At 41.6% G+C, this 25,012-nt stretch overlaps 1 protein-coding gene across 1 annotated transcript in view; it reads left to right on the forward strand.

The window, feature by feature from the left end:
• Positions 1-25,012, forward strand: part of CAPN9 (calpain 9) — a 118,693-nt gene that overhangs the window by 70,890 nt on the left and 22,791 nt on the right. The window contains exons 14-18 of the mRNA XM_075596880.1: positions 8,378-8,435; positions 10,613-10,677; positions 20,078-20,146; positions 22,275-22,353; positions 22,859-22,975. Of these exons, the coding sequence (XP_075452995.1) occupies positions 8,378-8,435; positions 10,613-10,677; positions 20,078-20,146; positions 22,275-22,353; positions 22,859-22,975 (388 nt within the window). The remainder of the gene's footprint in view (positions 1-8,377; positions 8,436-10,612; positions 10,678-20,077; positions 20,147-22,274; positions 22,354-22,858; positions 22,976-25,012) is intronic.

Here is a 25,012-nt window from a genome sequence, read left to right on the forward strand (position 1 = left end):
ACCGCACCCTCAGTTCCTCGTGGTGAGCAAGCTGAGAAGAGCTAATCCCCACTGCTGCTGCAAACTTTACACTACCATGTCTGGGTGTAAAGTATCCCAATACCGGCTACCAGGAGGCTTCCTGGTAGTAGAGGTCAATGAGGAGAGCTACCTTAAATGTATCTGCCCCTGCTGCAACATTCCAGGTGGAGAGGTGAGCCTGACATAAATATGCCTGCGGTGTGGAGCCCCACACCTAAAGCCAGCGGTGTCGCTGCCTACTCTACCCAAGAGGAGAAAAAAGGCGGCCTTGCTCCAGGAAAGTGCGACCTGCACTGCGACCTCTGGGGCGGACGCTCCAAAGGAACCATGTGTCCTGGTTCCTGCTACAGCTAAAGATTTACCGGGTAAGGTGACCGCCCGGAAGAAGGCTGTGGCACTTCCGCTGGTGGTGCAGGAGCGTGACCACTACCTGCAAGTCGCCGTCAGTGATGGCGAGGTGTCCCGGTGCTCTTCCCTTGGGGGTGTGTCCCAACTGACATCGGACGACAACAGCAGCGGAAGGCAATCCGTAGTGATGCTCCAGCCGGAGCATCACTCCAGCGTGGCTATGGAGGAAACCCCTACCTGCTGACCGAACGGGAGCGGAGTCCTGTGCCAAAGACTTCAATGAAAGTGACGGTGCATCCAAAGCGGAGGAGTACTACTGTCGTGGTGCCTCCCAGAGAGACGGCATCGGACATGCCTGCTCCTGACTAGGGGAACCACATGACTTCCAGGATTCAGCGGGTGGTGAGGATGTGTCTTATTTCTTCCAGACTTCAGTGGAGGGATCCAGCGGAGATCTACAGGCCAGTACTTCGTCCAATGCGGAGGATGACAACACCCTTCTAGTGCAACCGGAGGACATCGACGCACATCTGGTGCGGCCGGATGACATCACTGTGGAGGTGACCGCCGGGGCAGAGGAGAACCCTACCATGCCCGCTTCAGTGATTACCGCTTCACTTGACCCGGCCTTACAGAGACACCATGACAGTACCAAAGGGCGAGTGTGCAAGGCCCCTGCGGACCCGGATAAGCAACAGGTGCTGGCGGTAACAAGCCATGGTAGGCCTACTATTAGCACTGACCTCCCCAGAGACATTGCAAGGCCTAAGACTGTTGCCACCTGCACCAGGGACAACAAGAAAATAGTTAAATCCTCTCAGGACTGGAGAGACGGGGTGAGCTCTCACGAAGAACATCCTGAAGGGGGGAGGTGGGCTTACTATTTAACCTTCGAAGGGGAAGGGTCAGACAAGTCAATAAAATCTGAGACATCGGGAGTATCCTCTAGGGTGGTGTCTGAGTCTGACGTGTCCACAAACAGTGCTACAAGTGTGGGAAAGGTGTTGCAGTGTTGGGACCCCATGTTCCAAGGCTATGTTCCCTACATGAACCGGACCCGGTTCCTGCTAATCAGTGGGGACATTGTAGATCACTGATGGGAGGAATGGGAATTCTCTGCAGAGGAGGCTGCAGAAGCTCTTAGGAGACAAGAGAGGGAGATCAAGCTAGGGGCAATACAACCCACCTGTCTAGTTGTAAACTTCCATGAGCAACCCTCCCAGGAGCCATTATTTTGGGTACTACCACGCCAGGCCTATGGCCGTAAGTTAACAAAGCTCAGCCGTGCTGGCAGGTTAATAGTCTAACGGTTCCGGCAGTCCCATGGGTTCGACTACCCTTATGTCCCCGAACCCATCATGAGGGAGATAGGGGCCAACCGAGAGAATTGGCTGAGGGATGTTATAATTGATTATCTAGCATTCAAGTGCAGACACTCCCGGTACTACCATGATGAAAAGGACTGCTACCTCATGAGTGTATGGAGGGTGGGTCGAGGCATCTATATGGTTCGGATAGAGTATATATCCGAACGGAATCCAAAGAGAGTGTACTTGGTCACCGTTCCTCACTTTGAGGGCAGTTAGTTAAAAAGCCTGACCCTTACAATTATTATTAGAGAGGTTAAGATTCTCCATGTTATGGGAGGAATCTGGAATACCTCTTGGTTATTTAGTGTGTGCGATCAACATTATACTGTCAATTGTTATGTATTTTTGCAGTTTGTTCCAGCTGAAGGATGGTACACAAATGTAGTTATCAGCGGGTCCATGAGATTCAACCACGGGGAGTGTGTAGCCATGTATTCTTTTTGGCTACTAATCTGCCCTGCCCAACAAATAAATCCTGGTACCAGCGCAGGCAGTGTTGGGATAAATCTGGGTTTTCCCCTGCAGTAAGTAGCTCCCTTGAGTAACAGGGGGGGGGGGTGTGTGGACCAAGGCCCGTGTTCTGCCCAATCAGGAGCTCAGACCTTGGACCCTCCCCCGGGTTACTTAAGGGGCTGCACATCCAAATGTAGTCAGTGTTCTCCCCCCTGAGATAGAGAGTTCCAGGAAGCGTGTGTGCAGGGCTCTGACCACATTCCATCCCCTCCCCTAGGGGATTGGGACAGCTTCCCCTCATACCATCAGGCGGTGAGGGAAGATATCAGGATAGACCCTCGAGTCCTCAAGCCTCTTGGGTTGATTCCAGGGAACATCCGGAGGAGGGAAGACCATTGAATCAGTTAAAGGCTGTATTGTTTGTGCTGTGAAGAATAACGTGTTCCTGTTTATAATATACTCCTGCCTGCAAGTGCAATTAATCAGGAGAAGTAGCAGTAGTGAGTTCTGCTGCAGGGATTGCCTCCAGCATTCTTGGAGCCTGCAAGAGATGGAGGCGCCACACCAGTGAGAAAGAATCAACCATCACCCCAAAAGCCTGTCCTGTCTTCCCCAATAACAACGGCGGAAACTCAGCGCTTCTGTGAGCCAGCAGGTAACCAGCACATGACACCCTGTAATAATGTAATCTCACAGAGGGTGGGGGAAAACCTGTTACATAGGGATAACTACTCCTATCCCCCAACCCCTCTACCCATCACCATAGACACAAATGGCAAAAGCACAAGTAACCAAATGGCTAATAGCACCTTTTCCCTTCTGTGCAGCAAAATTCCCCCCAAAAATTACCCATTACAATTAGATTGACAATGCAATACAGTACATTAAAATAAACAGTAGGCAATAAACCCATTGATTGTCACTGTGGTTACCTATGCCCTCAACATGGGAACAGATAACTACATGGGCAATCAATGGGTACCCTACTACCCATCCCCTCTAACCTCAACAATCCCCCCCCCCCCACACACACACACCCCAACAACCCTCCTCAACACATACAGTATAGTAATGGGCAAAAGACCTATTATCGAGATCTGGGATTTGAGAGTAAGGGAAGAGCTAGGACTGCTCCTGTTGCCCGCTGGCTGGGAGTGTAGTCCAGGGACCTCCCGAGGGTGCAGGCCCTAAGAGCTGCTGATTGATTGCTGTGCCATGTGCATAAAGAATAAAGAGATCCTGTTTAATATACTTCTGGCATGAGACTGAAATCTATCAGGAAGAAGGAGAAAGAGACTCTCAGGAAGGGATTTCTCCCCTTATCCTGGGGACTGCAAGAGATGAAGTCACTGTAACCGTGAGTACGAATCAGGTTATTGTATTGTATGTCTTTATTTATATAGCGCCAAAAGTGTACTCAGCGCTTCACAAAGAATACAGTACAGGGAATTTTAAAAATGCAATAAGTGCTGCAAAAATCAGACAATGGGAAAGGAAATCCCTGCCCCGAAGAGCTTACAATCTAAGAGGTTTGAGGGGAAACTTACAGAGACAGCAGGTGAGGGAATAAGTGCTGTGGATGGGTGTGCTTGGCCACAATGGGTGGTATATGTGACTGTGGGACAATAGCCATGATTATGCCCCAGAAGCCTGTCCTGTTGCTATCCCCTAACATCATGCGAGAGACTCAGGGCTATTGTTTATCAGCAGGTATCCACCACACTACTCCAAGTAACCAGCATAGTTTTCCCTGTGATACAACCTATCTGCGATGGGGGGGGGGGGGGGGGGGCTTTGCTAACAGATATGTCAGGGGGTCCAGAGGGATTCCCAGCTCTGTAATTGCTTGTAGCATGGTTTGAATACGTGTCCAAAACGTCACCATATGTGTACCATATCTCCTCTCAGGCCGCACCCTCTCTCACACAAGTCCGACGTGCCTGGGAAGATCTGGCTCAGCCTAATCGGGGTTAGGTACCATTGGAATAATGGTTGAAGTTTTAGCTGCCGGTTCCCAGATATCCTCAAAGACTTCCCTACCTACTATATTTCTACATTGAGGTCTTCAGCCCATTTCAACATATAATTATGATTTTGGGGGGTTGTAGCCAAAGTCAGTCCCGTGTATATCTTCGAGATCAGCCCCTTCTGGTAAACACCTACTTTACATAATATTTCAAATTTTGGTAAATCTGGAAAGCTCTCATTCTGCACTAATGTCAGCAGAAAATGTCTAATCTGTAAAAAAATAAAAATTTGAATGTCCTGTGTTTGGTATTTTATTTGCATCTCCTGGAATTTCATTGGCTTCCCTCCTACCACAAGGTCATACACCATTACAATATTTAGTTCCTTCAGTTGCTTGAAATAATTTGTTAGGCACCCTGGGGGAAACTCAGGGTTGTTGAATATGGGAGTTAATAACGATGGATTTGAGTTTAATAAATATTTCCTTTTATTTTTAGACCAAATTTCCCAAGTACACCTCATCGATCCCAGTTTAAATCTTCCCGAAGGCCTCTCCCTCCTCCCCCCAACCCAGTCCACAGGATATTTATATACATATAATATATTTATATTACAGGAAGTGTTTGAGCTCCCTGTCTGTGTTTATCCCATGTGGGTGAAGAGTATTGAGGGTGTATATCCAATACATCTCCTGTTTGTTTAATGTGTTCTCTCTATTACCCCCCCTGGGATGAGAGTGAACGAGCTCAAACACTTCCTGTAATATAAATATGTGGGAGTAGAGAGGGTGTATTCCGATACATCAATCCTTCCCTGGATCTGTAGCCTTTAGACTCCATATGCTTTATTGTTCCATCCGTTCAATTAATTGTATAGTCATCATTAACAAATATTATATATAACTATTCAATATCAACATTGTTGCACAATTAATTATTGTTTATTACTATAGTTACAATTATAGATCTACATGATGATTATTATCAGCATCGCTATGTCCTTTAAATATATATTAATTTGCACATTTCGATATGTTTTTTTTAAACTCCATATCCCTCCACACCTCAAACTCCATATATGTAATATTCAATTATTTCATTGTATCATGCTTTAAATCGCAGTGATCGTTTTTTAAATGTTATGTTATGTGTTTTAATATATATAATTTTCTCCTTTATTATATACATATTTTACTTGTATGTATTGTTTTTTCTCACGCAGACTCCTTGAATAGGTCTCATTAAAGGTCAGTCAGCCCATTAGGCTGATTGAGTTCCATATACTCATATTTAGAACATCCAATCACATTGGTTTGAGACCTATTTAAGGAACCTGTGTGATAACGGTAGATTACTCTTTGATAAAGTCTCGGACAGAGACGAAACGCGTCAGAGTTTGTCTTCTGCAATGTACAGCATGTTCAAATAAAGCTGATTTTATCTTCATCCTTTGACTGGACTCCAAGTGCTGTGACTGCCTCAACTCAACTATATATCTGCACTTTATTCGGCTGGGCACGCAGACTCCTCACCACGATACACCCCGACAGTGCTGACGTCATACCCCCTAACCACCGGCACGCCGGAGCACAGTGAATGCAGGGACGCACCAGCAGCTCCTCCTCTCAGTGGGAAACAGCGTGCGCTGATTTGGAATCAGATGGTATCCACATGGAAGCTGGGTTGGTGCGGAAAAACATCTAGGACGCCACCGCAAGCTCCCTCGTCACAGGAAAGACGCCAGGGGAGACATTCCAGCAGGACACACAATTCAACGTGTACAGCAACTTCCCCGAGGATACAACAGGCACCGGGCGGGTAAGGGCAGCAGCTAACGGCACAAGGGACACAGGAGTGCGGTGTTTCTGGACACTTCATATTCCTGGACCCAGCCCCACACTGCAAAACGGGCCCCCCGCCACGGGTGAGTTACATTATCCTCATATTCTTATGTGACTTAATATTCATGTCAATGGTGAGGAGCCATTTTCGGTACAGCGGACTATGGATCATTCCCATTAACCCTTCATATACTTGACTCTGGTAGCATCAGCTTCTGGGTTCATTCCCTTGTTCAAATTGCTCCACGTCCAGGAACACTACGGTACTATCTACGTATAGATACCTGGCTTTCCCCCTGTCCGGATCTTCATTTGATTGTAGAACTTGGCCGCGTCTCTAGAACTTGTCCTCTGCTTGGCTAAGCTTCTCCGGCACCTCGATGCCTAGTCCTTTGCTATTGTGAGCAAAAGCACTTTGAAAAACCCGCCTCTGCTTCACAGGACCCAACCTAGGAATTGTTTGGTACTCTGATAGGGCAGTCCCCTTACATAGACCTCAATGTTCTATGTCTAAAATGGAACAGGGACTGGCGGCCAATCAGAGTATGGATCGTAGTGCAACAGCCAGTCACAAGCTGGAGGCTCGGCTTGTTGCACCCATCAGAGGAGGAGGAATACGAAGGGGCTCAGGTATCTGTCGAGCAGGAAATTCAAACTGGCCAATGGGAACTGTGTCTACGAGAAATGGCTTCCCCTTGCCAGCCCCATACCTCCTGCTGGGTAGGCTCCATAGTGTCTGAGAGAACAAAGAGTCTCCCCTGCGAGGAGCCTTGTCTCTGAACCTGGTTCTCCACCCTTCCCCGCTCAACTAGATTGCCCAACACCTCGTTACTCCCATCCTCCCCTTTGATCCACCATCTCTATGCAGGCATCCTGGCTAATCATACCGGGACTGCTTCCATAGAGATTAATACACATTTTAAAACACATTTCTTTTCTACATCTTGGGCTTGGGAACTTGGATGGTTAAACATGTCCTAGCAGCGAAGTTTTAAAACCAAGTTGCGAGAACTTGCTGGCTGGGCAATATTTAATAGAGAATCATAATGTGATTACAATGCATATGCGTACCCGCACATCAAGCGTGATTTGTGGGTAAAATTATGGGACAACCGGTAACTTTGTCCCAAAACATTTTACAGATATTGTAACCCTTTTTACCCCCCAGTATCCACTATTAGTGTCCCATTCCCAATGTCCCAAAATACACACATTGTCCCTTGCTTATAGGTGCCGATAAGCTGTCAGGGATCCATGGTTTTAGGGGTTGCTAGACAGCTTCACCTTCATTATGAAGGCTGGCTACCCCCTACCGTCACACCCTTCATTACCTTAGTTGAGGTAATTAAGCTTCTTTTATTTTATTTTAATAACATAGGATTGAAGCAGGGTGTCTCAGCATCTGAACAGCATTCATTTTAGGACCATGGATCCCCTGCTTTCCGAGCTACAGGCCTTTTTGTGGTGCTGGTATCTCTTTGTGTGTTTAATTTTCCCACGTCACGTGACCGGGACATTTATACGTGCAGGAGATACTTGCACCCCATGCTGGGGCCTTTTCTTGGGAAGCAGGGGTTCACCGGACCTGAAATGAAGGCGATTCAGCTCTGGAGACCCCATACTTCCATAATGTAATATGATTAAAATTATGAAAGCAACGTGATTGTCTGCTAGAAGTGCACAGAGAGAGGACTGCTTCTGTCTGCTCAAACTGCGCAGCTCTTCCAGACTGATGCAGCCCGGTAGGGTTAACACAGCGGGAGTTTCATTCAGAAGCCATGAGTCCCATTGTGGTAATCCTGATGGGCAATTTTCCCCTGCTCTGCACTTTGCTGTGATCACTCCACGTTTGGTCTGTGGTTCACCAGCACATGTGCTGGGGCAGGTTAGAGATGAATCTGGCTGCATCTGTATGTGGACAATTTTGGGTAAAATACACTGAATTATTTAAATTCAGGTGTCGCCAACATTATTGCATCCTGTGGGCTATTGCGCCATTTCACTTGTGGGAGGTTGCAATAACGTTAGCTACATCTGTACTTCAGTGGACCACAAAACAGGAACATACTAAAGTGCAACTTAATAGGATGCAAATCTGTGTCTTGCACCTGGTCTTTGCCATTAACGTTTATACTAAGGAATTGTACAGTCTCTTTGATATACATTATGTATGTTATAGTACTGTATGTCACTAATTATATTGACAGTAACATTTTAGCTTGATATTAAGGTAAATTGTCACCATTATGCTGCTTTATTTATGCTTTGAAACTACCATTATTGTTTTGGAAACAAATATTGAACATGGTCAGTTTTTCAGCGTGCTGAAACATATTTATTTGAGGTTAACATGAAACATTTATTTTGTGAACTGTAGGACATGGAGGTTAATGGAGAAGAATTGCAATATGTCTTGAATGCTGTTCTTAGGAGAAGTAAGTATGGTAACACTGGAATGCTAGCATTGTGAACAGATCTTTTATTATCAGAAATTTAACATGCTAACATAAGAAATAGAGTTTGAATTCCTCTGTGAACGAGAAGGGCAACGTTGTTCTGCTGAATAGTATAAGTGCTAAAAATCAGACAGATATACTGTATTTCTTTTATCTTTTATATTTTCCCAGAAAAAAGGTATGCATATTTGAATCATATAAACTTGAACAGTATTTACTGGGTTGCTACTAGTGATGTACCGGCTACCCAGAAATTACCCGGTACCCAGCCTACCTGGCCATATTTGAAGTACCCAGAAATTACCTGGAACCGGCCCAGGGCGCTGGGACCCGGTGCCGGGTAATTTCCGTTCTGCTCCCTTGGTCCTGCAGCAGGAGCAAAGCAGCAGAAGACACACCTGCAGCCAGCGGTGGAGGGTGAGGAGGACCACGGCGGAGGGGGAGTGGGACCATGGTGACATCCTGGTAACGGTGGGAACAATGGAAGACATCCTTCAGGCCGTGGTAGCAGAGGATGACATTCTTCAGCCAGTGGGAGCAGCTGGTCTGCTGCTCCCACCGCAAGAAGGATGTCACTGTGGTCCTCCTCACCCTCCGCTGCGGTCCTCCTCACCCTCCGACACCAGCTGCATTTAAGCCAAAACTACCCGGCCGAGTACCCGGTTATCCGACAGGGTAATTTTTTCCCCCCGGGTACCTGGTACCAGTTACCCGATCATTTTTGGGACCCAGTATATCACTAGTTGCTACTATAAATGTCTTGATATCTACAGACATATAACTATCATCCAGCAGGAGCCTAACTCCCAATAATAAGTTTTATTATTCATGTCAAACCTGTTTTTTTCTTTAGCAGAGTGAATTTGTTATGTTTGCAGGGTCTTTACATTGCATGCGGACTTAATTTTCCAACTGGATTTTCCAATTTTTAACCTACTGATATTATTACCAGCAGGATGTCGCATAAAACTCAAAGCAAGAAAACAACTTGAAAGTTGCCAAATAAGTGACTTTGCAGTTTCAAGGAGTTTTTTTGTTAAGTTAAAGATTTGAACTTTATGATATGTTGTTACCAACACTTCATATTGCTAAATGAAAAATCCCAGGAGTGTTATCCATAACTGGCATGCATACAGATGCAGCGGCCATTATCCGACCATTTCTCGAATTGGTTTTCGAGATCTCCCCAAAATCCTTGCAACATTTGCCACGGCAGACTAATGGCCCATCGGATTAACACAGCAGGGGTCCCTGCTGTGTTAATCCTACGAGTTCTACCTGTCAGTAAGAGACGCGCCGTAAGAGAGAGGCTGAATCAGTCACTCTACCTATGCGTCTCTAACAGGCGATCGCGGGGGTTTTATTTAATTTTAATACTACAGTATTGGAGCAGGGGGTCTCATGAGCTGAACCTCATTGATGTTAAAATCCTGTAGATCACATGACCGTGGGATCTAAACAATGCAGAGCGATACCGGCACCCCATAACAGGGCCTGCAACTCGGGAAGTAGGGGGTCCCTGGACCTGTAATCAATACGGTTCAGTTCTGGAGACCCCCTGCTACAATACTGTAGTGTTAAAATGTAAATAAAACCCCCGTGATCGCCTGTTAGAACCGCGCAGGTAGAGTGACTGATTCAGCCTATCTCACTTCGCATCTCTTACAGACAGGTAGACGTCAGTAGGATTAACACAGCAGGGACCACTGCAGTGTTAATCCAATGGGCCATTTTGTCTGCAGAGGACGATCTCGGACCACCACGCACTATAGTGCATCATTCAACCCGATAAATGGTTAGACAACGGCTGCTGCATCTGTACAAATACCTTTGTTGTGTCTCAGATGTTCAAGAGAGTTGAAAGCTGTTGTATTCAAATACCTAGAGCAGTTTAACGCTAGTTTAATTTTACCATCATAGTACAGTATTTTAATCTATTTTTGGTGTGTGTAGAATAATATTTTAGAGGCTGTTCTTTAAAAAAAAGTACTTAACCATATGTAAGACCAGTAAATGTCCTTATGATGTTTTTATGACTCTAATTATGTAGTAAACACATCATAGAACCTGATGTGCAATACATTATTAATACCTGTTGAAATGTAGCACAAACTCTGTCATCTGCAAATCATAACACTGTTGTTGTTTCCTTTCAGCAAAGAATATTAAAGTCAAGGAAATAGGCCTTGTGTCATGTTTAAACATCATTTCCCTCATGGATGTATCCTTCCAAATAGTTTTATAGTTGAATTAGTGTCATATTATTCTCAAGATCTGAAACACAAATGCCATAAGTGGTGTTTCAAAAAATTAATATGATACCAGATATTGGTCAGATATGGTGATTCCTGAAATGAAAATGGTAACTGGAACTAATCTGGTAATAGGTGCTGTCAGATACTGTACAACTGGTTTTACAAAAATGTTTTCACTCTACTAGTGTTAAGAAATGAAGCTGACCATTCTTTATCTTTATGCTGGCCAATTAATTGTGGAATGGACTACAAAAAACTATTCCTGTCTCAAACAACCTAAAAAAATGTAAATCCTCAGCACTATAACACCAAAGACAATAATATGTGTTAAAGTTAGCAACTTATACTATCAGACCATTTAAAATGTATATCTACAAAAAAGGGGAAAATATACCTTCCATGCTTTGTGAGATTGTTCGTAGCTCACTTTTTATAGTAAGTCTAGGAAGAATCTAGACTAGTATATGCATTTATTTGACAATTACATCAGTAATACGTTACAAAACATAGTAATTGTTGTCATTTAGCCAAATAAGGGTTAAATGTCCTGTTCCCAAAAAGACCAGCTGAACGTCTGCGGTGTATAGAAGATGCTTGCACACCGCGTCCTCCTCAGGTTTGGCATCTGGATGTGGGAAATGGGACTCCAAGATGCTTATTTTACACTCAACAGAGAGTACAATGGTCCAAAAACCCCTATGCGTTTCACTGTCTCTCTGGCTTCCTCAGAGAAAAGATTCCCAGAGACAGTGAAATGCGTGGGGCTTTTTGGTTATTGTGCTCTCCGTTGAGAGTAATATCGCAATCTTGGAGTCTCACTTTGCACTGCCAGACACCAAGCCTGAGAAGGAAGCAGCGCGCAAGTATCCTCTGAAGACCACAGACGTTCAGCTGGTCTTTTTGGGAACAGTAGTGAATGAGAATCCTTCCAAAGGAGGAAAAAGGCGGCACTCCATAGTGCTTATTCAAAATTGGAAAAATTCTTTACTATAAAATACCAATCAACGTTTAGACCTTTGTCAAGATACCTTACACTATATAATCATTGCTTAATACTTATCAGAAGTGAGCATACACCTGTGTTAGTGACGTCATTGCGTCATTTCGTTCAAGAACATCTACCGTGTAAACATAAAAGAGTAACAAAAGAGAAATTGATTTGACACTACATGGTGGTACTTTCTCTAATTACCATAGGGAACGACATATACCGAGGAGATTTAGAGTGAAAAATTTACCATTGGCAGGACTGATTTAACTTTTAGTTGGAAATGGTGGGTTATATTAAACAAGTGTTTGTTTGATCTAATGATTCTAGTTATGGAACAAGTGGACAAGAACCTATAAGTTGTTAAGAAGGACATCCTTGAATTTGAGAAATTAAACACTAATGCATTAGTAACTGACACTACACAAGATTGCTTACAGAAGTTAGAAACTAACATATATAAATACAAAGAGGAACTAGTAAGCCTTAAGAAATCTAAATTGCAGAAAGTCACAGTAGATTACAAGGAACACAGAATGTTTGGTTGGTACAAGGTATCCTGGAACAGGATTGTTTATTTTCTGTGTACTTTTTCTGCTGTCAGGCTGCCAGCTCTTCCCAGGGAAATTTTCAAGTTTTCCCTGTTCAAGCAGTCCGTGCTGCTGTAAAATTGCAACATAGTTGTTACATATCACCTTTTCCACAGCCATTAGTCAGTTGCCTGGCAACCTCCCAATGCTCATATTTGAGTTTGGTTTAGCCCTTTCCCCCTGTCCTTCTCTGTATATTGTTATGCCCCGTGGCTAGTTCCTGACTGGAACGGAAAGTGTGCTCTTTCTTTTCAACAGCAGACTAAGTGAAGTAGGCATATCTTCCATCTTCCACTGCTCCTTAGAAAGGGATTCCTTTTTACATTTCCCTGATAAAAAAAGCCACAAATTTAAAATAGGATGCTTCTCCTCACAAGAGACATTTCCTACCACAAACTACATGCAAGTACTTTTATATTTCTGTTAATCACACTCAATAAAGTTGAAGAAAATAGAAGGACTTTGTGTGCTTTAAAAAGGGGATGAGTTTATGCTACATGGATCTCACCTGCTACAAGTGAGCCTGGATCCAGAATACAAGGCTTTACAGATAATCTTCAGAGAAGATTCAATAGATGCAATCCATCCAACAGGATGGGTTACAAATCTGTTCTATTTAGTCCATCTTTTCGTATGTGATACCAAAGAGAGCGAGGGCCCTCAGGCACAGATAACCATGCCAAACATGTTTTTTTTAGAACCCTGTGGACGCACTTTAAGACCGAGACGAACGCCAAAATCAAAAGAGATTTAGTCAATACATCCGATGAGGGGGTAAAACTAACAAGTAAAAGACCACTATGCCCCAAGTATCCCTAATATATAATTTATCAAGTTATATACTTAGTACACTAGAAACCCAACTTTTGGAAAGGGGTATATGTTTTATATCTACAACTAACTCTAGTGCCTTTACGTCTCAAATTGATTTGTATAAATTTACAAGGATATGTAAGATTATATAATCTTTAAAAAAACAATGAGACTATACAATACCAAAGGGTCCTATTACATCGACACCCACTACTGCATTAATGTTACCATGTAATTAAAAAAAAAAAAAGTACTTTTGAACTATTCCCTAATAATGCTTCGATAACCATATTTAATAGGCTACTAACACAGGATTTACAAGGTTTCATTAAGAACTACCCCAAAGATCGTATTCTATCATATCTCATTTAAAATGTATGGCCTTAAATAAATTGGTGAAGAACAAAGACATCATAATACATTCAGCAGATAAAGAGGTTGGCCTAGAAATCCAGGACGACATCAAATATACAATAGGCCACAGTTTTTGAAATTACTTGGTGATCATCTAGCCTACAAAAAATTATCCTTAGCTCCAACATTAAAATTCAATAATCAAATTGATTCTTTTGTCTTATTTGGGATTCAATTGGACTAAATTAATTTGGACAATGCACTTTTTCTCACACAGGTACACCTTATTTGACCTATTATTTATGCTCTTCCCAAAATTCACAAATCTTTCACAGATCCCCCAAGTCACCCTATTATTTCTGCACGTGGTTCCCTCTGTCAGCTGATTTCACAATTGCTGGACTTTTTGCCTCAGCCACTGGTGACACAGCTTTCTATCTACGTGAAGGATATAATTACCTTTGATTAAAGAAATTTCCAGTGTTTCACTACATTTCTTGTTACTATGAATGTACAAAGTAATTCCCCACTCCAAGGGGTTAAAAATAATAGCTGACACATGAAGTTATTCATCACTTTACAATGGACCTCCTATTCAATTTGTATTGGAAAATCTTAATTTAGTTCTAACTTGTAATTATTTCAATTTCAAAAGAACCTTCTTTTTAAAATTGACTGGCATGGTAATGGATTCTAATGTGGCCCCTGCTTTTGCCAGTCTCTCTATGTGGGACATTATAAAACCACCAATATTCCTAACAACCATAAAAACTGACATTTTATTTCAAACTATTGTAGATACATACAGTAGATTATCTGTTTTTCTTGTGGTCAGGGACAGATGGTGAATTACTTGATTTTCATAACACACAAAATTCTCTTCTGGGTTCAATTCATTTTATTATCAATTACAACGTTTCTAAAATGAACTATTTGGATGTCCTTGTTAGAAAAGTAGGTAACCACTACAGATGGGCTAATTTTTTTGGGTGGATTTGGATCCGCTGCAGATCTGTTTGTTCCTTTGGTCTGCGGATCAATTTCAAGAAAGCAGATAAGCCTTTTCCCGGATTTGTTTTCATCATTGACAATCCAATCCGAGGATTCCTCAATCCACTGGTGGATTTTAAGAATCCAGTCTGCACATTGGATTCTGAAAATCCACCAGCGGATTGAGAGATCCGCGGATTGGATTGGTAAAATCCAGCAGCGGATTGTATCCAATGGTGGTTTTTTAATAATCTGCACCGATTGAAATGGACACAATCTGTTGACGGATTTTTCACCTCAGAGTGGATTTTGAATGGAAAGCTTGGATTTTGACAGTTCCGCCCATCTCTAGTAACCACTTGCAAACAAATGTGTACATGAAACCAACCAATTGAAATATGATACTATTGGCCCACCCAATTCCTTTAAAAAACAAAAAAGGATTACCATACACTCAATTCATAAGGGTGGCTAGGATTGGAAGCTCCATGATTTATGTATTTATTTATAAAATGTTTTACCAGGAAGTAATACATTGAAAGTTACCTCTCGTTTTCAAGTATGTCCTGGGCACAGAGTTATAATGACAAATACATGGTGACAAAAACAGCAGAGACTGTGACTATTCTAAAACAAACCAGTGGCAATCACCAAAAAGACCCAGGTACAGCCAGGTACATTCTGAATACATGCCTTATACTTGCCTTAAACTAGCCCCAGCATTTCTGCATTGATTAATGGCCCATCAGATTAACAGCGGGGGTCCCTAGCAGTCCCATTCAAACTGAATTTCAGTGTTAATCCTATGGGTCGTTAGTCAATGCAGAAATGCCTTAAACTTGCCTCAAACTAGCCCAGCACATACCAAGCACATACCCTGAATGTAACCCGGCTAGTTTAAAGCAAGCTTTAGGATATTCGTGGCTTCGTCTGTACAGTACATAGTTGCAATAAGTGAAAAGGATTATACAGTACATTATATACAAGACATTGCATGCACAGTAAAAGATAATATACATTATAGGCGTATATAACAGTTACAGACCAGATTAAAATGTGAGACATCTTTAGTTTTGAAAGAACTTAGACCGGTGGTGGCAGTGAATGTCTCCGGTGACGGTTCCAGTTGTGGGGTTCACCGTAAGAGAAGGAGGAGCGGCCGGATACTTTGTTGAACCTTGGGACCATGAAAATTCTTTTGTAGTCAGATCTCAGTGGATAAGTGCTGCATGTGGTAGGGTTGAGGAGCTTGTTCAGATAGGCAGGTAGCTTGCCCAGAAAGTATTTAAAGGCAAGATAGGACAGATGAACTGCGCCTAGACTCAAGTGATGACCAATCTAGCTCTTTGAGCATTTCATAGTGATGTGTGGTGTAATTACATTGGAGGACAAAGCAGCATATTGAGGTGTAGAGGGTATCAAGTTTGCCAAGATGAGTTTCGGGTGCCGTTACATATATTATGTCCCCATAGTCTATAATTGGCATCAGCATATGCTGTGCGATGTGCTTTCTGACCAGCAGATTTAAGGAGGATTTGTTCCTATATAGTACACCTACTTTTGCATAGGTTTTGGATATCAGGGTATCAATGTGCAACCCAAATGTTAAATGGGAGTCAAACCATATGCCCAAATATTTGAAACTAGTAACAGGTTAGGCTAGTATTAGAGTTGGTTCTGATCTGTAGCTCCTTCATTGAAATCTTTTGATTGAAGAATGTGTCCAAGGCCAGAGAGGTTAGTGCTATGTGCATATAAGATTGTGTCATCTTCATACATGTGTATTGAGGCTCTCTTACAAGCTGTAAGAAGATCATTAATGAACACTGAGAAGATTAGGGGCCCCAGAACAGAGCCTTGCGGGACACCACAGGTGATATCCAAAGGTTTGAAGTTAATGCCCGAGATAGACACATGTTGGGATCTACCTGATAGGTAGTAATGAAACCAGTTTAAAACATGGTTCCCTATACCAGAGCGCTGGAGTTTGTTTTTTTTAGCAAGATAACATAATCAAAAAAATCAAAAGCCTTAGCAAAATCTAGGAATATTGCACCAGTAAGTTGTCCCAGTTTCTTTCCACACTGGATCTCATTGCAAACTTTTAGGAGGTTAGTTACCGTGAAGTGTTTGGGCCGAAAGCCAGATTGGAATTGGCTAGGGAAATTTGTATTGATATAGTAATCGCTTAATTGGGAGTGAAAACATTTCCCCATGAGTTTGGATAGTATTGGGAGAAGATTAATTGGCCTGTAGTTTGAGACAGTGTTTTTGTCCCCACTTATGAAGATTGGGACAACCCTGGCAGTTTTCTGGGTCTTAGGGATATGGCCTGAAGACACAGTAGAGCTGATTAGGGAAGCAAGCGGTTTGGCAACGGCTGGGGCACCAAGTCGTAGAAACTTAGATTGCAGCAGGTTTCGTCCACATTGGCTGATTAGTTTTAATTTGAGGAGCGCATGTGTAATCTCCTCTTCAGATACTGGGACAAATTGAAAACTGTGGGCAGTGTTGGGAGAGGATGGGGATATAGAGATACTCCCAGAATGTTGTTCATGTATGTAGTACGGGTTGCATTTCGCTATTAAGTTAGTAGCACACCCCACAATGTATTCATTGAATGCATTTACAATGTCAGTGGAATTTGCCAGGGTAACTATGATGAAAGATAGTACCATACAAATAGAATTTATGGTGGAAAAGTTAATCTCTAGAGGCAATAATAAAAAAAGAAGTTTGATAGCGTTGCACAGATGGGGCTACAATTATACAGAGATACATTGTTAACATCTAGAGATAAACAGAGGGAAAAAAGCAACCTTTTATCACCACTTTCTCAAACATCTCTAACAAGCTTAAGAAATCTGTGATCCAGCATTGACCGATATTAAAAAGGACACAAAGTTGTTTCCTTACAAACAAAGGAACACCATATTTGGATACAGAAGTAATACAAATCTTAAAGACCTGCTAATGAAAGGTGACCCTATGGATAAATACCTGCATCTACTGTACAGTATATCCACAATGCCGCTTAAGTCCAGTCAGAAAGAGCGATTATTGCTACAAAGGGTGTATGACATGTAGGAATAGTCTCATTAAAGGCACCCAATTCAAACACCCGCATTAAGGGAAATACATCACTATTAAGCATAATGTTTCATGTTTAACTACATCACTAATCTATCTCATCTTCTGCCAATGTGGCATGCTCTAGATTGGCAAGACTGATAGAACTTTAGAAAAAGGATGAATGAGCATCGCTCCATTATTCAGTTGACCCTGACAAGAGGGAATCAGAAGGCCTGTAGCTAAAAAAAATTCTTTACAAAGTACAGCAATTGGCCACTCTACATTATATGACCATTGATCATGTGTTAACTACCCCAAGAGGGGGATATGTGAAACAACTATTACTGCAACATGAGCCCAAATGGAGTTTTTAATCGGACACAGAGATCCCTCAAGGTCTGAATGAAGAACTCAGACTTTCTAATTTTTTTTGAATATAAGAATTGTCATTAATTAGACATTTTATAATGATTACTCTGTGACAATTTGTTGATTTAATTGTGAAATAGACATGAGTATTAGACATTGATTAGACCTGTTTGTGTTCTTTGGAGACTTTGGCTAACACTCTTTACATACTTCAAGTACTGTCCATTACATTCTTTACAGTTGTCATGTGACTTAAAGTACATATTTTTTCCTTATTTACTCACAACTCTTACATTTTTTCATCAAATCTAACCAAAGGGTACTGTCCATGACATCAAAGTTTGGTTGCTCTCGTGACTCAAGATACCAATTAATTTTGATGTTAGAACTAAGCAAACGGTAGTCCGTGATATCCAAGTACAAAATGTCATGCGATTCCTGATTCCTAGTATATTGACATGACTCACTACCTTGACTAAAGCTCTAGATGGTAAATCAAACTCTAAGACAATCTACAACACTATTTAAATATTTGACAATTGCCTTTGGTTTAAGAGCTAACAAGGTACTTGATAATTTCATTGGTTGAGCTCTTAAGGTTGGTTTAAACTTATTTTCCTTCCTACTACAGATGCAAACATGAGTATCCGAACACTTGCTTTGGAAAATCTGGGGCTATTTCCCAGTAATCTTGCAACATTTCTGTGACATTTCTGCAGACAGACTAATGGCCCATCGGATTAACACAGCGGGGGTCCCTGGCAGTCCAATTCAAACTGAATTGGACTGTCAGGGACCCCCGCTGTGTTAATCTGTACCATTGCCAAGCAACCATATTGTGTTTCCAGGGTTGGAGTTCTTGAACGTAAAGATGCAATCATGTCACTAATACAGGTGGATGCTCACTTCTGATATGTATTTAAACAGTGATTTTATGGTGTAAGATTTAAGATGTGGACTGAAACGTCGATCCTTTTTTCATTAAATAATTTTCCAATTTTTAATAAGGCCTCTGGAGTACAGTGTTTTTCCTCCTTCGGAAGGATACTCATTTACTAGTAATTACACAGTTTTTGGTGATGGATGTGCATCCTAGGCACTTTTGATGGGTCGGGTGAGTGCACCTTCTCCCTCAAGAAAATGTTACCTAATGGCACCAAAGTGAATGACCATACATGTGCATAAAAAATAAGGTGAACAAATAGTGTGAAATACAAATTGGTACCAATCTCAAAAGTCCTTGATTAAGTGTCCATGACAAGTGAATCCCAATGTCCAATGTTCATTGGATACAGTGGAAGATGAATTCATGGGACTCAGCACATAAAAGAGAGAGGAAAAACAAAAATAATAGTGTAATACTGTTGGAATAAATCACTAATGCGGCTTTTCTAGGGAACTCACCATTCCCTTACCCTTTGCCACATTAGTGATTTAGATCACGCTTACTATTGAGCTTATTGTGTATTTTCATTATTTTAGCATCGCGAGCTGTGATTACTTATATTATTTTAGTGATTTATTAAAAGTTGTATTTTAGTCTCCAGTAGGTAAAAGATTGGGTCTGTGCTGGACCTAAGCCTCCCAGAAAAGATCCCAAAATAGTTGATCCTGCTGCTCAAACTTTCTCCCACAATCAAACAGGGCAAACTTTAGGACAACACACAACAAAAAAGGAAGCACAAAAGGACAGTATTAATTGAAAGATAAAAACACTTTATAAAAATGGTAAACAAATTTAAAACTTACAGAATAATATGTGCAATGGAAACATCTCATTCCCAAGGTCCCTCCCACACCTGGGACAAGTTGTGTACCATATTAAGATACTTTACTCCAATCAATTTTCCCCACGTGTACCAGCTTGTTATTTAGTGAGAAATTGCATGTCATATATTGTAAGGGGGTTTATTTGTATGCTTCATTCTTTTTCCTTTCGATTTGTGAAAAAAATACTATGAAGTACAGTAGCATACCGTGTCTAATAATTTGTACCACATATAAGAAACTGTTTTCTTGCATTTGGCACAAATAAATCAGTGTGTTCACACTTTTCTTTGTATTGATGCATGCTGTATATCACCAAGAGTTTACAGTGTATACTCAATAAATAAAAGTGAAAATAATTAATTAAATTAAAAAAAGGAGTGTAAAGTGTAAAACGTTTAACCTTACCTTATGCTACAACAGTCAAGTGGCAATGGAAAGCTTGGATTTGATGAGTTCAAAATCTTCTGGGACAAATTGAAGAACTGGATAGTAAGAGAATCTGTCATTTTTTAAAATGTTTTCTGTACGATTAAGGGGCCTATGCAGAGAGCAGCGAATTTTAAAATTGGCGAATTTATTAAAAAGTAGCTTTTTTGGAGAGTTTTATTCTCCATATGCAGAAAAGTGCGAATTCTGCTATGTTTAACATGGATGCGTGTGGCGAGTTTAAATTGGCGAGATGCGCGCTTCAGAAACGTGTAAAAACAAATTTGCGCCTTTTTTTTCCCTTTGCAATGGCCGCGAGCGGCAGCTTCTTGCCAGTTTTTTCTGGCGAGGCAAAAAGGAGACAATCGCGCCATTTTATTGGCGCGAACAGCCGCTAGATGCCGTTCGCGCCTCTCTGCATACGGATATTTTTAAAACTGGCGAGATTGAGGTTCTCGCCAGCCGCGAGGCGAGTTTTACAAATAGAAAAGAAAAATTGGCGCGTTTTTCGGAACTCGCCATTTTCTGCTGCTTTCTGCGCGATTTTCTCCAAAAAATGGCGAATTTCGAAATAGCGCTGCTCTCTGCATAGGCCCCTAAGTACTGTTCTCTTTAGACAAAATGAAACTGTGACGTGCATATTGTTCTCTCCATAAGGGACACGAGTACAACTTTCTATAAAGTATGGTAGAACCAAAAAGATATGAGCTGATGTTGGAGGATAGTAGACTCTGGGGATTGGGAGGAAGAACATCTTCATTTAAAGTTTAGTTGATGCATATTTAGTTGAATGTCGGCAAAGTTGTTAAGATTACCAAAAAAATGAAAATGCCTGGGATAGAAACAACGGAACTCCAAATATGGACTAAAAATAAATCGAGCTTAACAGAGATTAAAGCAGCAGTCCAAGCTGCCGTTTAAAAACAAAACAAAACCTTTTAATATGTGCATCAATACAATCCACACAATGATAAGTAATTAGCTAAATTGACGATCACTCCTTTCTCCTGTGAACGATCAGAGAATATTCGGCTTGGAGGTTCATTAAATGGTTGTCAGTGCAGCAGAAGAGGACCAATGACGCTAAGATCTGTGAGGAATATCATGTGACCAGGCAGTCACTAGATATAATTGATGCACTCTTAGAGAGAGGGCAGGGCTCAAAAAGGGGTGTGCCAGAGCCGTTTTAGAAGAGGAAGGGGATGTGACTTTGTAAATGGTTGCTATAGAAACAAAAAATGCTGGTTTCATTATAATACATTAAAAATGTAATTCATTAAAAAAATGCTACAAGTATTTTGTCAAAGTAAAGAACTGATTATTTTTTTTTTTAAAACACAAGTAGATTGGTCTGCAACTTTAAGGGGCAAAATTAATGGATAGACTGTGCAGAACAAATGGTACTTACTGTATCTGCCTGTAACTCAAGAAGCAGGGGTTCCTGAAGCTGAAATTAATGCAGTTCAGCTCCGTAGACCCACTGCTTCAATACTGTGTTATTAAAATCAAATAAAAACCATTTCATTAGCTTAGCGGTAGTAACCGCTAAGCTAATGAAGGGGTTAAATCCTCCCACAACCCTTCCGGTAGACATAAACACCCACCATGAGCCAAATACCACCTTCACCCACCACCTCTACCCCCAATACACTGGGCAACGGTATGTAACCCCTTCATTACCTTAGGGGTTAGCCGCTAAGGGAATGAAGCTGACTGTAATTGTATTTTTATTACATAGGATTAAAGCAGGGGTCTCTGGAGCTGAGACTAATGCGGGTCAGCTCCGGAGACTCCTGGCTTCAATCCGATGCAGTAAAAATAAATTTTTCTTCTTAGTCACATGGGCATTACAATTTTGCTTAATATGCTAATTTTCTAAATTCTCAAAAATTGCTAAAATCACTCAAATTGCCTAATACTGAGACTATAAATACGGGACACACTATGTTTTGCTCACTGTCTGGTGAAAGCTTGTGAAATTGAAACATCTAAGACTCATTTTGTGTCATTATAATCCCTTTGAGGCTTCATTGAACGCATTGTAAGGCAGCAAAATTGGTGGAGAAAAATCTACACATTTTGCGACTGCATTATGTGATATTTTTGCACATCTCTATGTATTACTACCAGCTACTAATGGGGTTGAAACATACAAGTTTTAACCTATTAACAACTTGCTTTTTTTCCTCAGAGTATCTTTATCAATTGTGACACAGATAAGTCAGGGACCATATCTTCATATGAGCTTCGGCTGGCTTTGAAAGCTGCAGGTAAAAATAAAATGTGAAATTTAATTACAGCTTTTATAGTAAATCTTTGATTAATTTAGTATTAAAATACTGTAATATTAAAACAACCTTACATGGCTTTCTTTATAATCACCAGAAAGTAATAGTATGAGGATTGTTGTAGTCATTGTTCATCCACATTTTTTACATTAAACTTTATAGAAAATGTTTCAATCAGATTAAAAATAATACATTTGCAGTTGAAAGATTAATATGGGCGTCTCACTCCAGATAAAAAATTGATCATTGATCTGTGAGAAAGTATTGAAAAGATAAATAGATTAATGTTTTTCAACATTTTGAATTTCCTTAATAGCTGAGCAAATTATTGTTCTGTACATAGTTATTGGGTTATATTCTCAGCATCCATAATTTCCCATATTTTTTATAAATTATTATGTAATTAAGTTAATTCCTTCCTCCCCCCTCCCCATGCAAAATACACTGGATTTCCTTTTCTAAAATGTAACTATTTTCTACTCTGCAGGGTTTCAGCTCAACAACATTGTGTTGCAATTGGTCGTCCTGAGATATGCTGATGACAAGTATCAAATAGAGTTTGATGATTTCCTCAATTGTTTGATTCGTCTGGAGAATTCCTGCAGTAAGTGTCATATGTCGAAAAAGCTTGGATACATACAGTAATGCCTGTGGATACAGATATATCAAGCTGCGGTCATCTAAAAATGGGGTATTCTTGACAAAAGAAGTGCTTCGTTTTTAAAGTGCAATACATTAGCTTTGCACCTCCCAAAATAACACACTTTTATGGGATTCAATAACATATCTATTTTGATAATAAAGAGGCAAAATACTGCATGTTTTGCTATTAATGGATATTCATCATGTTCTGATATTCATAGGAACGGGATTAACGGCAGAAATACCACATATATTGTATCGCCTACTCCAGGCTGGCGTTAGCTCTATCTTTCATATGTATATAATGGGCAATATATTGGCAATTGTATTCATAGGCAAGATAAGCTAAACCAACCTGAAATAGATGATTAAGGAGTAAGTTAAATATATTACAGTACATAGTAACTGCTTAGTATCCGATGGGTTAACTCAGGGGGGCGCAAACTTTTTTCCCTGCGCCCCCCTGACGGCTGTCCCCTCGCTCCCGCGCCCCCCCCCAACCCCAACTTACCCGCGCTCCGGCGTAATGACGTCACGTTGCCATAGCAACGTGACGTCACATGACCTCGCAGCGTCATTTTGACGCCGCGTTGCCATGGCGACGCCGGGAGGAAGCCGCTGGAGCCACGGGTAAGTATGGTTTACAGAGGCCCTGCAGCTCCCCCGGCACTTAATTTATGTGCCTTCGGGAAGCGCGCGGGGCCTCTGTAAACCCCGCGCCCCCCGTCGGCAGTCTCGCGCCCCCCCTGGGGGTCGCGCCCCACAGATTGCGCACCGCTGGGTTAACTAGTCATGACTTTCCATGCCTGTCATGGTAGACCAGAACTTTTAACACCAAAATACCCGGATCCTTTGATTGAGCAAAGGAAGAGATAAAATAAATTGTGATTTATTTACAGAATGAACGCACACAGCTTGGTTTACAATTACAACGAAAATACACTTACTGGAACAGGGTAAAACGAAATATCTTGTTTCCAAATCGAGATGTTGCAAAACAAAGTATCTAGGAGCAATTTCCCAGGAGTGGGAGTTGCTTGTGAAAGGAGCCTGAAACAGTCCTCGGTCAGCAGCGCAACTTGCCACTGCTGTTTTACTCTGCCGGAGCTGCTTCTTTCATTCTGTTCCCGTAGTATTGGATCTTGGAACCTTAGTTCTTACGAACTCTTGAAGCTTAGCTGAATCTTTGTTACAATGTTACGAATCTCTTACAGCATGATGACTCTTAGGTGAATTTCTTACAGCATGATGACTCTCCTTCCTGATGGGCTGCACGGGTTCTTATAGGGTTAACATTCCTATACCTAACTAGTGCAGCCTATACCTCCGTGGGAATATTTCCGTCCCCCTATCACGGAGTTGCCAATACATTGCAAACCTGGCAGAGGGGGCTTCTCATTCGGCTATGGGCATGTGCGAACTTTGCACCTTTGCCGCTTAGCATATGAGACCCTGCCCCTCTTACCTGGTGCTGCTCAGTCTTGCCAGGATGGCTTATTGAAGTTTTTCTTCCTTTTCCCACTCCTTGCTAAAAAATCGTTTAACACTTCCATATCCTGGATTTTCTTTGAAACTTGCCAGGATGGCTTATTGAAGTTTTCTTTCTATATCTCGCCTTGCTAACAAATGGTTTAACACTTCCATATCCTGGATTGCCTTTGAAGCTTAGAGGGCGGAGTAGCCACTCTGTCTCCCATGCAAATGGATTTTTACCCATACTAAACATTATTGTAACTTAAAAACATATAACTCTCGCCACCTTATACCTGGTGGGAGATACACTGAACCCCACATTGGGTTCTGGGGTTTGGGCATATACCGGGGACCTTTGAATGTAATTCAATTCCCTGCCTGGTCTTACTGTTCTGGTCTGTGCTGAAGCAGGGAGATTTGGCGGTGAGCTGCAAACTGCTTTCTAGGGAGGATTTTATCCGGTGGTCTGTGTTCCTCATGTCCTCAGGAATCTGGTGGGATTTCTGCATACTGTACATGTTTCGGG

Source organism: Ascaphus truei, chromosome 4, assembly GCF_040206685.1.
Source record: "Ascaphus truei isolate aAscTru1 chromosome 4, aAscTru1.hap1, whole genome shotgun sequence".
NCBI lineage: Eukaryota > Metazoa > Chordata > Amphibia > Anura > Ascaphidae > Ascaphus > Ascaphus truei.